This window comes from Stegostoma tigrinum, chromosome 11 (assembly GCF_030684315.1).
Source record: "Stegostoma tigrinum isolate sSteTig4 chromosome 11, sSteTig4.hap1, whole genome shotgun sequence".
Lineage (NCBI taxonomy): Eukaryota > Metazoa > Chordata > Chondrichthyes > Orectolobiformes > Stegostomatidae > Stegostoma > Stegostoma tigrinum.
The window spans coordinates 2,530,060-2,544,598 of record NC_081364.1 but is presented as its reverse complement, the minus strand read 5'-3'; the positions used below and the strand labels follow the sequence as shown (position 1 = coordinate 2,544,598).

Sequence of the window (14,539 nt, the reverse complement as noted above, 5' to 3'; positions counted from 1 at the left end):
CTAGTACACAAAATCTGAGATTGGGATGAAGTATTGCTGAAAATTGTTCTTGTTTAAAACGTGTTACAATATATTTGATGACAATCCAAATGTTGCCAACTGCAGAAGAATCAGGAATTGCTGTTTCCTCACCTATGCTCTGAGTTATTGTAATGTGGAATTCTGCTTGTGTTGCAGTGTTTAAAGCTGGTTTGAGATTAATCTTCTCTGACTCCTCACATTGAAAGGGGCAAAAAAAAGTCAAATTTATTTCAATCATTTATACTATCTCTGTGAATACATACTGCAAACTTACAGTGCCCCATAAACGAGAAAACTAAAACTTCTCATACTTTATAAAATGTTTTAGGTGCTTGCAGCTGCAGATTGTGCCTGTGGGGTTGCTTTGATTTGAAAAGAGAAAAATCAATGGAAACTGTTTGAAGTAAAACTTCATTGCAAGCCTTGAGCCCTGGGGAAACATTACAATGCAGAGATGCCAATGTGATGTAGAATTTCCTAAACCACAGATTTACATGCTAAAGTAATACTCGTTTTCCTCCTTCTCCTTGTCAGTGGTAATCTGGTTCTGTTTTTCCAGCTCCTTCATTAAAGGTGGGTTTGATCGATACACGAGCTTCCTACCAGTCTGTGAAGATGAGCAGAAATTAGTGTCAGAATTCTCCAAAATAGTTCAGCCACCTGGCAGTGCCTGTGTCAGTGGAGATATCGGCAGCCCTGAAAGTTACGGTTTCGTGACACATGCCAGGAATTTGAGCAGAATATATCCCTTGCAGTGTCAGAGGACCACGTCTGGAGGGATCAGTGACCAGGGTCATGGATCTAAAGGTAAGGGGCAGGAGGTTTAGAGGAAATGTGAGGAAAATATTTTCACCTAGAGGTTTGTAGGAATCTGGAACTCACTGCCTGTAAGGCTGGTGGAGGGAGAAACTCTCAATACATTGAGGAAGTAATTAAATGTACACTTGCAAGGCCACTGGGCCAAGTGCTGGAAAATGGGATTAGAATTGGTGGGTGGCTGTTTTTGACTGGTGTTGACACCATGTGCAGAAGGGTCATTCGCTGTGCTGCAGACCTCTAATACGCTTGAGGTGGGTGTATAGCAAGGAACAGAGCTCTAATCAGTTTAGTATAGTGAGCATGGGGTGATTGGAGCAAGAGGAGTTCTCTGATATAAAACTGACCTTTTTCTGGTGTTCAGCCTGAGATCTGATGATTGCTCGATGGATTCGCTCTTCCTGGTGAAGCTTCTCTTCCATCAGTCTCTCCTCCCGGACCCTGTAAGAGAAACGGCATCACTGAGAGAGGTCAATGTGCAAGCTTGTGTTGTGCCTGAGGCTGTACCCTCTCTCTGGTAACAATTCCAGAGTCAGACTCCTGCTGAAAGCAGAATGGCCTGGGTGGAGAGCACTGCAGTAGGCTTTCCTAAACTCTAGATGTGGGTGTCAATGGCTAGGCTAGTAATCCCTACTTACCCTTGAGAGGGTAATGGAGAGCAAACTTCTTGGCTATTGTAGCAGGCAGGTAAGAGGTCATTCCATTGCTGTGGGACTGGAGTCACAGACTGGGGAAGGCATGTAGATCTTCTTGCCAGAAGAAGCAGGGTGAATTAGTGAACCAGATGGGCTTTCACAACAATCCAGTGGTTTCATAGCTAACGCATTCTGAAAATAGCCTTTCATTCCAGGGTTAATAAATAATGGGATTTCAAGAGACCTTGTGGTGCAATGGTAGTCTCCCTACCTCTAGACCAGGAGGCCCAGTATCAAGTCCTACCAACACTAGAGGTGTGTCATAACGTCTCTGAATGGGTTGATTAGAAAAGGAAACAGAAATCTTAATTCCTCAGCTGCACAGATGGGATTTTAAGACCTTTCTTTGGAATTACAAGACCATGTTAATCCATGTTCCAGAATTAAAAGCAAACAGACCACAGACCAGAGGTGCTCACTGTGATTTTCACATTGCACTGGAGAGCGCCCCTTTGGTGGCCTCCCTTACCACATACCCTCCTCAGAAACATCAACACACAGATTAGAAACGAAGGATGCCATTGGTCCCTTGGGCCTGATCCATGGATGAAAACTCTGCCAATTACTGTTCCTGGTTGCAGGCTGTATGTATCCTCTGCTGGAGGTGATAATACAAACATGCAGCTCATTATTCAGGCCCCTTGATCTAGATTCCACAACTAGGCCGGTAGACTTATTGTTTAGTTCATTAATGGGATGTGAGCCAGCATTTATTGTCCACTCCTAGTTGCCCCTGGAGAAGGTGGTGGTGAGCTGCCTTCTTGAACCACTGCAGTCCACATGCTATAGGTAGACCCACAATGCACAATGAAGAAATTTCAGGATTTTTGACTCAAGAAACGGTGATATGTTTCTCAGTCAGGATGGTGAGTGGCTTAAAGGGGAACTTGCAGGAGCTGGAGTTCCCATGCCCTTGACCATCTAGATCAAAGTGGTCATGGGTTTGGAAGATGCTGCCTCAGGTCCTGTGGTGAATTTCTGCAGTGCATCTTGTAGATAGTCCATACTCCTACAGTAGTGAAGTGAGTGGGTGTTTGTGGATGTGGTGCCAATCAAGCAGCTGCTCTGTCCTGGATGGTGTGGAACTTCTTGAGTGTTGTTGGGGCTGCACCCATCCAGGCAAGTGGGGAGTATTCCATCACACTCCTGACCTCTACCTTGTAGATGGTGGACAGGCTTTTGGGAGTCTGAACTCCAGAGAAATTGACCTGTTGACTCAATTTCTTCTTATAAGCAGAAGTGATGGCTGATGGTATTATCGTTAGTCTGTTAATAGAGGGAGCCCAATTCAAATCCCACAATGACAGATGGTGGAAATTGAATTAATAAAAAATAATCTGGAATTAAGAGGTTAGTGATAACTGTGAAACCATTGTTGATTCTCAGAGAAAAAATCCATCTGGCTCGCTAATATTCTTTAGGGAAGGAAATTGCTGTCCTGACCTGGTCAGGCCCATGTGTGACATCAGGCCCACAGTAACATGGTTGTCTCTTAAATGCCCTCTGGACAATTAGGTATGGGTAATAAATGCTGGTCTGGCCAGTGATGCCCACATCTTGTGAATGAACAAGGAAAAAAATCTCTTGAACCTCAAGAATCATAGATCATAGAATCCCTACAGTGTGGAAACAGGCCCTTTGGCCCAACAAGTCCACACTGACCCACAGTGCATCCCTAGCAATCTTTCACAATCGCAAGTCTATCCTTCCTTTGTTAAAGAGACTAAGACATTATGTTTTTGCATCCTCTTTCTACCTCATCCTTCTTTCCTTTTCTTTGTTCCTTTGTGCCAATTCCACCTTCTCCCGAGGAAACTTCTCCAGATTCTCAAACAGGTCTTCCAGGTAGTTCTCGATACTGGTTAGCATCTGTAACGTGCTCATGTTGGCCTCATTCTCACCAATACAGGCTCTGTAAACCTCTCCCACTTTCTGATCCAGAGATTCCAGCATTTTATCCTAGGGTCAAGGATGTTTAGGGGTAAATAAACAGCAATGGTCAAGAACATAACAAACAGGAGCAGATGTAGACCATCCATCCCCTCGAACCCGCTCCACTACAGTTCATTTCTCCCTCAACTGCACCTCTTTCTATTGCCATATCCCTTGAATCTGTCGGTGTCAAACTTGCGACCTGTTTTGAATGTACACAGTGTTGGAGCATTGATATTCTCTAGGGAGGAAAATGTCAAAGATTCACATGCCTCTGAGTTAAGAGATTTCTCCTCACTTCGTCTAAAATGGCCAACCCCTTGATTTGTGACCCAGCAATCATGAAGGAATGGCAAAATGTTCCCAAGTCAGGAGGGTGAGGGGCTCGGAGGGGAACTTGTAGGGGGTGGTGTTCCCATGTACCTGCTGCTCTTGTCCTTCGAGATGGAAGTGGTTGTGGGTTTGGAAGGTGCTGCCTGAGGAACTTTGTGAGTTGTTGTGGTCAACGGTACGCAATGCTGTTACTGAGCTTTGGTGGTGGAGAGAGTGGATGTTGAAGGTGATGGATGGCATGCCTTTTAGAGACACTGCCTTGTCCTAGAAGCATTATTCCCTCTGATGTGTGGAAATTTCTAGCCCAACTAGTGTGTAAGCATCTCCAACAGGTCCAGACAGAGGCCAGTGGAAGGAGCATGTGATAATTTGAACATTCCGGCTCCTGTTCAGGCATCTCAGACCCACAACTCCAGAATGGAAGAGTCATCCTCAATCCTGAAGGACTGTCTCAGATGAAGGAGGATGGCATGAGTTTCTTGAGCATTGTTGGAGTTGCACTCATCGAAGTGAGTGGGAAATATTCCATCACAATGAAGGTTATGGTGACAATGAGTGTTGAATGTGGAGGGTTAGGACAGGGGGAGGGGGAAGAGGGAAAGCTGTGTGTAATGAACGTTTCCCTTGGAAGGCCTGTCCTCAGGGTGTCCGCTCATACCTGATCTTCAATTGTGCTTTGGCTGAAGGAGAACATCTTGGCTTTGAGTTCGAGTTCTGCAGCCCTGCTCTCCTCCTTGGCTACAGCCTCATTTAGCATGTTCAGCTGCTGCTTCAGAAAATCTGTCTCACAGTTCCTGCCAAACACAAACAGCAAAATGATCTGTCATAGTTCCACAATAAAGCAAAACAGAAAGACTTACCAAATTCCCCTCCCCCCAATAAAACAATTAACAAAAGTCCTTTGAGAAATTCTAATGGCAAATTCTATGCTTGCTGGAGGAGCAGGAAGATCCTGGCATGGGTTTAAATGATTGCTCACTGGATAACAACAGGGAACAGGGTAAGAGACCCCTCAGCTCCTAAAGTGTGTTGTTGAAGAGCAGGAAGAGGCCATTCACTCCTGATACACTTTCTGCCATGGATTACATCAGATCACACTGGGTAGAGGAGACAGAAACAGGCCTTCAGTTTTTTTTTCCTATTCATTTGTGGGATGTGGGCATCACTGGCTGGTCCAGCATTTCTTGACCATCCATTGTTGCCCCTTGAGAAGGTGGTGGTGAGCTGCATTCTTGAACTGCTGCAGTCCACCTGCTGTGGGTTGTCCCACAGTGTCATTAGGGAGGGAATTCTAGGATTCTGACTCAGTGACAGTGAAGGAATGGTGATATATTTCCAAGTCAGGATGGTGAGTGGCTCGGAGGGGATCTTACAGCGGACGGTGTTCCCATGTATCTGCTCCCCCTTGCCCTTCTAGGCAGAAGTGGTTGTGAATTTGGAAGGTGCTGTCTGAAGATGTTTGGTGAATTTCTGCAACTTGTAGACAGACAGTACACACTGCTGCTACTGAGTGTCGGTGGTGGAGGGAGTGGGATGTTTCTGGATGTGGTGCCAATCAAGCAGCTGCTTTGTCCTGGATGGTGTTGAGCTTCTTGAGTTTTGTTGGGGCTGTACCCATCCAGGCAAGTGGGGAGTATTCCATCACAAGCAGGCAAGTCACAATCAGTCTATGCTGGTGTCCATGCTTGAGCCTCCCACCATCATAATTCTATCTCCTCTTCCCTCTAAATTCCCCCTTAAATATCTCTGGAATATTCATTTCAACCACTCCCTGTGGGACCAAGTTCCACATTCTCCCCATTTCCTGGATGACATATCTCCTGAATTCACTGTTGGATTTCTTGGTGCCTGCCTTATATGGAAAACTCAAAGAAACAAAATTGAGAGCTCTGTATTGTACAAAGCAGTTAGTTAATGAAACGGTTACCTAACTTAATAAGTTCCAACCATCAGGGTATAAATGACTGTTGCTAGGAGGAGTTAGCCTGTGTGTTTGAGTGTTCCAGTGTTTCAGTACCAGTGATAGTGCTAACAGTAATGTGGGCTTCTCCAATGTTAAGCCTGATAGTTTCACACAAGAACATTGTGTATCTCCGATGTAATGTCAATAGCTATTAGATGCTGAGTAGTAAATGCTTAGTGTTTTCCAAGATTGAGCCTGTTTTCTGCTAAAGACTGTGTGTGGCAGCTCTCCTGTTTCATAACAGTAACTGAGACTGATAGCCAGAAAGATTAATGACTGCGCCAGTCTACCCAAAGGCAGCTCAGATGGCTCTTGTGAATATGACCATAACATGCAATGTGCAGGTCAACAGGGGGATTTCACCAGTGTGTAGACAATTCCCATTGACAGCTTTCTTGATTCTTAATGTATAACAAGACAGACAGGGGATTGACTGAATGGCTCATAGTGAATGACTGAACCTCTTACATCTTAAGGTGGGCAGTAGCCATGGCCTGTTTGATCTCCTCCACTGCCTCCTCAGTTTCCTGCGAGTTGAGAATTAGCGACAGGTTTTGTTCCTCCAGCTCGGTGTAGATGTCTAGGAGCTGCTTGGGATCTGTGAAGTAAAGTTCCTGATCCTGCAGACCATCCAACATAATCAGACATGCAATGTTTACCCCAGTGAAACAAAGTCAGCATGACAACAAATAGCATTCACACTAAAATCCTGAAATGTCTTGGAGAAATTCAGCAGGTCTCAGCAGTGTCTGTGGAGAGGGAAACTGAGTTCACACTTTGGGGGATGGACAGTGGCTCAAGGGTTAGCACTGTTGCCTCACAGTGCCAGGGACCCAGATTCAATCCCACCCCAAGGGCAACAGTCAATGTGGCGTTTCTACCATTTTTTCAAGGGCAACTAGGGATGGTTCTGACAAAAAGTGATCAGGCTGAGGTGTTAACTCTGATCTCTGACCACTGATTCAACCTGTCTCAGTTTATGAAGAGAGATCGAGTAGTTTAGGTAGGTGCTCTCTGGAGTTTAGAAGAATGAGAGGAGATCTAATAGAGGTACATAAGATGCTAAATGGGTTTGACAAACACTCGCCTCCAACCCCACCACACCCAGCACTTTCCCCTGCAACCACAGGAAGTGCTACACTTGCCCCCAAACCTCCTCCCTGACCCCCATCCCAGGCTCCAAGAAGGCTTTCCACATCAAACAGATGTTCACCTGCACATCTAGCAATGTGGTATACTGTATCCGCTGTACCCGGTGTGGCTTGCTCTACACTGGGGAAACCAAGCAGAGGCTTGGGGACCGCTTTGCAGAACACCTCCACTCGGTTTGCAATAAACAACTGCACCTCCCAGTCGCGAACCATTTCAACTCCCCCTCCCATTCTTTAGATGACATGTCTATCCTGGGCCTCCTGCAGTGCCACAACGATGCCACCCGAAGGTTGCAGGAACAGCAACTCATATTCCGCTTGGGAACCCTGCAGCCCAATGGTATCAATGTGGATTTCACAAGCTTCAAAATCTCCCCTCCCCCCAGTGCATCCCAAAACCAGCCCAGCTCGTCCCCTCCTCCCTAACCTGTTCTTTCACTCACCTATCCCCTCCTCCCACCTCAAGCCTCACCTCAATTTCTTACCAACTAACCTCATCCCCCTTCCTTGGCCTGGCTGTCCTCCCCAGACTGACCTATCTCCTCCCCACCTCCCCACCTATACTCACCTTTACTGGCTCCATCCCTGCCCCTTTAACTTGTCTGTCTCCTCTCCACCTATCTTCTCCTCTATCCATCTGTGATCCGCTTCCCCTTCTCTCCCTATTTATTTCAGGACCCTCTCCCCCTCCCCCTTTTCTGATGAAGGGTCTAGGTCCAAAACATCAGCTTTGTGCTCCTAAGATGCTGCTTGGCCTGCTGTGTTCATCCAGCTCCACACCTTGTTATCTTGGATTCTCCAGCATGTGCAGTTCCCATTATCTCTGTAGAAAGGATGTTTCCTAATGTGGGGATTCTAGAACAAGAAGTCACATTTTTAGGATAAGGGGCAGCATATTTAAAACAGAGTTGAGGAGCAATTACTTCCATCGAAGGGTCAGGAATTGACATAAACACAGATGCTACAAGAACAGGTCCGAGGCTAGAAATACTGCGACAAGTAACTCACCTCCTGACTCCCTAAAGCCTGTCCACCATCTACAAGGCACAAGTCAGGAGTGTGATGGAATACTCCCCACTTGCCTGGACGGATTCAGCTCCAACTACACTCAAGAAACTTGATGCCATCCAGGACAAAACAGCCGTTTGTTTGCCACCACATCCACAAACCTCTCACTCCCCGTACCACTAACGCTCAGTAACAGCAGTGTGTAATATCTACAACATGCTCTGCAGAAATTCACCAAAGATCCTCAGACAGGACCTTTCCTCCAGAAGGACAAGGGTAGCAGGTGTTGACAGGAACACCACCACCTTCAAGTTCCCCTCCAAGTCACTCACCATCCTGACATGGAGTGCAGTGGGTCAAGAAGGCAGCTCACCAACACCTTCTCAAGGCCAACTAGGGATGGGCAATAAAATGCTGGCTCAGACAGTGACACCCACATCCCGCAAATGAATAAAAAAATTTGTAGAATTTACTCTCCCAAAGTGTAATGTATATTGGGTCATTGAGTAATTTTATGGAAGACATAGATTTTTTAAATCAGTAATGGGTGGAAGGGTTACGGAGAACTGGTAGGAAAGTGGAGTTGAGACTGAAATGTGATCAGCTATGATCATTTTGAATAGCATAGCAGGCAGGAGGGGCTGAATGGTGTCCCTCTGCTCCTAATTCTTATGTTCTTATGAAAGATGAGACTAGGCCTTTGGCCCTTGAAGTTTGCTGCATTGTGCTTGTGGCTAAACTGTAACACTGTCCACTTTTCACTCTTTCTCCTTATCTATTGATTCCCTATGTAACATATGAAATTTGTAAGATTCTGAGGGTCTTCACATGATAGAGGTGGGGAGGATGTTTCCATTGGGGGGAGAATCTAAAACTAGGGGTCACTATTTAAAATTCCATTTAAAACAGTTAGGAGGCATTTTTTTCCTTATGTCATGAGTCTTTGGGACTCTCTTCTTGAATAGATGGTGGCTGCAGAATCCTTCAATATTTTTAAGGCAGAGGTGAAAAGAAGTGAAAAAGGTTATCAAGGGTAGGCAGCAGTGTGGATTCAAGGTTACAATCCAATTAGCCACAATCTCATTAAATGGCAAACCAGACTGAATAGCCAACCCCTGCTCCCGATTTGTATTTTCACATGTAAAAGACAAAGCCAGAATGGGTCCAATTGACCATCTCTTTAAGGGCTGCCACTGCAAAGTATGGTCAGAATGTGCTCCTTCTGTGTTGCACAATTCTGTGAAAGCATGAGCTGTGTTCCTACAACTGAGGGGTGCTGTGTAACAGCGCTTTGTTGCAGACCTAATCCGAGGGCTGATTCATGTGATCTCTCCTTACTTACAGGTCTGACACAGTCAGAAGCCAGTAATGGGTTGAAGGGATCCAGAGAGTGGGCAGGAAAATGGAGTTGAGGCCAAGATGAGATCAGCCATGATTGTATTAAATGGCGCAGCAGGCTGAAGGGGAGCTGTTGGCCTAATGTTATTATCACTGGACTGTTAATCCAGAGACCCAGGTTCAGATCCTGCCACAGCAGATGGCTGAATTTGAATCCAATAAAAACCTGGAATTAAGAGTCCAATGCTGACCATGGATCCATTGCCGATTGTTGGGAGAAAAACCCATTCTGGTTCACTACTGTCCTTCAGAGAAGGGAACTGCCATCCTTACCTGGTCTGGCCTACAAGTGACTCCAACCCACAGCAATGTGGTTGACTCTTAACTGCCCTTTGGGCAATTAGGGATGGGCAATAAATGCTGCCTAGCCAGTAACACCCTCATCCTGTGAATTAATTTAAAAAAGCTTCTGCCTGTTTGAGTTCTTATGTTGTTGTGACTTTCCCTTTCTGTCCCCTCGCTTCCCTTTTTGTTGAATGGAGACCAGAACAATGTACAATAATCCACATGTGACTGAACAAAGATCTGATTAAAGTTTAACATCACATCCTGATTTTTCATTTCTCTCCCTGTAGAAATAAAATCTAGGGATTGGTTTGATGTTGTGACAATCTTGTTCCCAGGGGTAGAAGGATCAATGACCAATGGGGATCACAGATTCAACCTAATTGGCAGAAGAGAAGAGATGAATCACTCAACCCTTACAGCACTGAAGGAGGCCATTCAGCCCATTATGTTCATGTGGGCACTCTGCAACAGCAACTGACCATTCCCTCTCTGTTGCCTTTTCCCTGTCAATCGTTTCCTCTACAAATAATGATCTAATTCCCTCTGGAATGCCTTGACTGAATCTGCCTCCATTATATTCTCAGGCAGTGGATTCCAGATCCTAACCAAAGATAGAAAGAACTGCCAATACTGGAGACAGAGATAACGCACTGTGGAGCTGGATGAACACAGCAGGCCAGGCAGCATCAGGGGAGCAGGAAAGCTAACGTTTTGGGTCGGGACCCTTCTTCTTCATTTCTGAAGAAGGGCCCCGATCCAAAACATCAGTTTTCCTGTTCCCCTGATGCTGCCTGGCCTGCTGAGTTCATCTAGCTCCACATTGCGTTATCCCAGATCCTAACCACGTGAGTGTGAAAATGTTTGTCCTCATGTCAACATTGCTTATTTTGTGAATTTAGCAAATCGCATCCTACAAAGAGCACAGACATGGAACACACTGCCGGAAAGGGCAGTGGAAGCAGACTCAATAGGAGCTTTCTAAAAGGAGTTGGCAGATTAATAGAACAGAAGAATTTTTAAAAAATCATTTACAGGATGAGAGTGTCACTGGCTAGGCCAGCATTTATTGCCCATCCTTAATTGCCCAGAGGGCAGTTAAGAGTCAACCACATTGCTGCAGGTCTGGAGTCACATATAGGCCAGACCAGGTAAGGATGGTAGTTTCCTTTCCTAAAGGACATTAGTGAACCATCAATTAACAGATTCATGGTCATTACTGGACTCTTAATTCTAGATATTTTATTGAATCCAAATTCCACCATCTGCTGTGGTTGGATTTGAACGCAGGTCCCCAGAACATTAACTGGACCTCTGGATTAATAGTCTAGTGATAATACCACTAGACCATCGCTTCACAGACGTGGAGACCCAAGTGGCCCCCAGCTTGATGAGCAAGGGGATGAAAAGTTTTTGAGATTAATTAGGTCAGCCATGATGTTACTGAGTGACAGAGTAGGCTCGAGGGGCAGAGTGGCCTACTCCTGTTCTGATTCATTACTTGGATATACTGTGAGTTGGAGTCACCTTCCTTTGTTCAGAGAACTGAAAGAAACCAGCAGCTGAGTTGTTGGTGCCAGTCCAGGGACACGGAGGAAGCTGACATGAAGGAGAGTCCAATAGCATGGAACAATCACGGACTATTGGGCTGTTCAGATTGGGACTGGACCTGGGTCAAGATACTCTGCCAGGGGCAGTGTTGTAGAGATGAACAGCCATAAAAACCTCTCGAAAGGCTCAAAAATCCCACAGTCTACAAACCTCGTCACTGTCAGACCACTCGGGCTCAGACTCTCTCGTTGTAGAGACAGCAGAACTCCTTCAGAAGGAACAGAAACAAAGAGTTAACAGCGATGCTGATAGGAAGTGGGCAGAATCTTCCCATCTCCCCCTCAAGCCACCTCTCCAGTGCTCTGGAGAAAGCATCAGCCCTCTGGGATATCTCATTGCTTCTACCAACTATATTCATTACCCGTTCACTCTCCACCCAATGCCTCCACCTTTTGTTCCAGTTCCTTCTGTAACATTTGGGTGATCACTTCCAACATCATTCCTGCTCATGTTTGCTTCCCGTCAAAGGTATTAATGCTGTCGCCTCAAACATGAAACTTACTTCCTCCTGTCGAGTGAGGGCTTCACGCCCAACAAGATTGTTCGAATTTCCTTGCTTGACTGAATGTTGGCCTTGCTGCCCTGCCCTAAACAGAACAAAGACCATGTGTTAGAAACTGTTCAGAGAATCTCAGATCCATGCAGCCAAGAAAAGGCCACTAGGCCCAACACAGATATGAGGTTCAACATTTTCCCTCTCTCTCTCAGAACTGTGTCTCTTTGGAGGCAGCATCTGCCAAGTGACTGGCCTCTGATAGCTATTTGACCATGGAGGCTATTGCAGCAGGTGAAATCTTTCTCGCTAAGCAGTGTGTCTAGTCATTCTGTTCTCTGGTCCTTCCCAAAACCTTTTACATGACAGTGACGCTTTGGTACAGTGCTTGTAGTTATTTGAATAATAAACCACACAATGGGGGTGGGTACAAACCCCAGCCTGCGCAGTTTGAGATTTGTTCAAAATAAAGCAAGAAATTAAATTTTATCTCGCACTTGAAGGATTTCTGACGACAATATTCCACATCTTTTTAAAACACAGATGGGAAATTACAATAAGCATGCCGCGCTGTCGGAGGGAGGGTCAGTGCTGAGGGTGTGCCGCGCTGTCGGAGGGTCGGTGCTGGCGGAGTGCCGATCTGTCGGAGGGAGGGTCGGTGCTGAGGGCGGCACTCCGCCAGCACCGACCCTCTGAAAGATTACAAAGTGACCTTTTTGCAAACCCAAATCCACTCATCCCTCTTAGTCACTCATACAGATCTCCTCCAAAAGTATTAACAGATTCAGCCAACAGTTTCCCCTTCTTGGAGCAAATTATTACAGATGCTGGAATTTGTACTGAAAACAACAAATGCTGGAAAACACCTGGGCCAGGCAGCATCCATGGACAGACAGCTAACGTTTCAAGTTTAGATAACCCTTCACCACAGCTCTCCTTTTAATCTGTTCCTAGTCCCATGTGGGTACGCACTTCGTAAGGTCACTGATGGAACGGATGGTTTCATAAGCGACTCCCCAGATTTCTCCTTTAGGGAGGTTTTCGACGTCTTTAATTTATTCTTCTTTCTCTCCCTCTCCTCTTTCCATTCTTTGGGAGAGAGTTTGATCAGAAAGTCTCTGTACACCTGGTAATCCTTCAGTGTCTCTTCAAACTTGACGATATCACTGCCAGATTCAGAAAGAACAAGATCAATACAAGCTCAAAGCCTTATACTGGCACCACTTCCTGCCTCTCAGAAGGGAGAATGGAAAGATAAAACTTAGACAGAGACTTTCTGCTAATTGGCAGAGGAAGGCTGCACAGCGCAGCTCAATCCTGCTCCCAATCAATACCTTGGTCTCAGAAATCGCTGTGAGCTGGTGATTATGTGGCACATTCTAACCCTAGGGCCAATGTCGTAAGTCCTTTCCTTGGATGCCTTTGGCCAGAAGAGCAGAAATGAGGAATTAAAAATCTCACAGCCACAGATAACAAGACTTAATAAAGTTGCAAATAGGGAGGGGAGGAGCAAATTATCTTAGGTTTCCAATTGATTTTAAATCAAATGTCAAATCTTTAGCAGATGAATTTCTTGGATGAGCTTCAGTTCTGGTGAATCTCAAAGAAGAAAGGAGGCCATTTAGACTTTCGTGCCTGTGCTGGCTCCTTGAAAAGCTCCTGAGTTAGTCCCTCACCCTGTGTTCTTTCCCTATTCCCCACTGGATGATTTTTTTCAAAGATCTGTATGTTAGTTATTGTGGCGTCTGCTTACACCAGCTGATTAAGCACCATGTTACAGGTCACAGCAATTCACTGTGCCAATATCCTTTCCCTACACCCCCTACCCCCATTGAAACCCTTGCCCCTGTGAACTCTGACTAATTATCTTCAGTTTATGTCCAATTTCAACCCCACCCCCAGCCTACGGAAGCAGCTTCTATCTATCCATACTCTACATTATCTCACTTTTTCACTGCCATCATTTGCGTTGTCACTTTCTTGATTTCAGCTACTTTCTCCAGCTTCAGTTTTGTCTCCTGTTCAGCTCTGGAAACAGAAACCAGAAACCATGTTAACCAGAAACTGATAGTACAGTAAAAAGCGATCTCTCCCTTTTTGGCCATATAGGTCTAAATTTTTCAGACAATAGTGCCTCAGATCTCACATAGAAACAAGGAGCAGGATTGGACCATTTAGCCCTTTGAGCCTGCTTCACCATTCAACACGATCACAGCTGATCATTCAAAGTTGTTTCCCGCTTACTCTTTGATCCATTTAGCCCTAAGAACAATTTCTAACTCCTTCTTGAAAAGAAGGAACCAACCACTTTCTGTGGCAGAGAATTCCACGGGATCCCCACTCTCTGGGTGAAGACATTTCTTCTCACCTCAGTCCTAAATGGCTTATCCCCACATTCTTAAACTGTGACCCATGATTCTGGGCGCCATAGTCATTGGGAACATCCTTCCTGAGTTAATCCTATTGCGTTCAATAAGAATTTTCTAGATTTTTTAATCAGTTGGTTGGTTTGAAAAAATTTAAAGATAGGCTGAAGATGGATCCAACTGCTGGGTATTCATGAGGCCATCATCAGCTGCAGAACAATTTTCAACTACAGGCGATAACCTTGCAGCCACTTGACCTTACTTCAAGCCGGAGCTAACCTTGGTCCGACGAGTAATAGAGGAGACCATTGCTGATGGCAGCTCAGGTCAACCTGAAAATGAGGTGTCAACTTTGTAAAGATTCAGAACCAAACACTGGTAGCAACACTCTATCTCTTCCAAGCCCCCCCACTCCATTCTTCCTTCCAACAATATCACTGTCTCTTTACCATTTCTGGGTCAAATTG

At 45.4% G+C, this 14,539-nt stretch overlaps 1 protein-coding gene across 2 annotated transcripts in view; it reads right to left on the bottom strand.

Annotated features, from left to right (window-relative positions):
* Window positions 1-220: 220 nt before the first annotated feature.
* The window catches only part of cfap100 (cilia and flagella associated protein 100), a 38,517-nt gene continuing 24,198 nt past the window's right edge, over window positions 221-14,539 (bottom strand). Inside the window, exons 8-17 of one of the 2 annotated variants that reach the window (XM_059649695.1) lie at window positions 13,654-13,734; window positions 12,679-12,872; window positions 11,716-11,800; window positions 11,364-11,421; window positions 7,692-7,766; window positions 6,229-6,380; window positions 4,456-4,591; window positions 3,289-3,491; window positions 1,185-1,278; window positions 221-628 (exon numbers count right to left, since the gene is read on the bottom strand). In XM_059649695.1, coding sequence (XP_059505678.1) covers window positions 512-628; window positions 1,185-1,278; window positions 3,289-3,491; window positions 4,456-4,591; window positions 6,229-6,380; window positions 7,692-7,766; window positions 11,364-11,421; window positions 11,716-11,800; window positions 12,679-12,872; window positions 13,654-13,734 — 1,195 coding nt within the window. In that variant the 3' untranslated portion in view covers window positions 221-511. The remainder of the gene's footprint in view (window positions 629-1,184; window positions 1,279-3,288; window positions 3,492-4,455; window positions 4,592-6,228; window positions 6,381-7,691; window positions 7,767-11,363; window positions 11,422-11,715; window positions 11,801-12,678; window positions 12,873-13,653; window positions 13,735-14,539) is intronic. The other variant, XM_059649696.1, reaches the window with a different exon arrangement.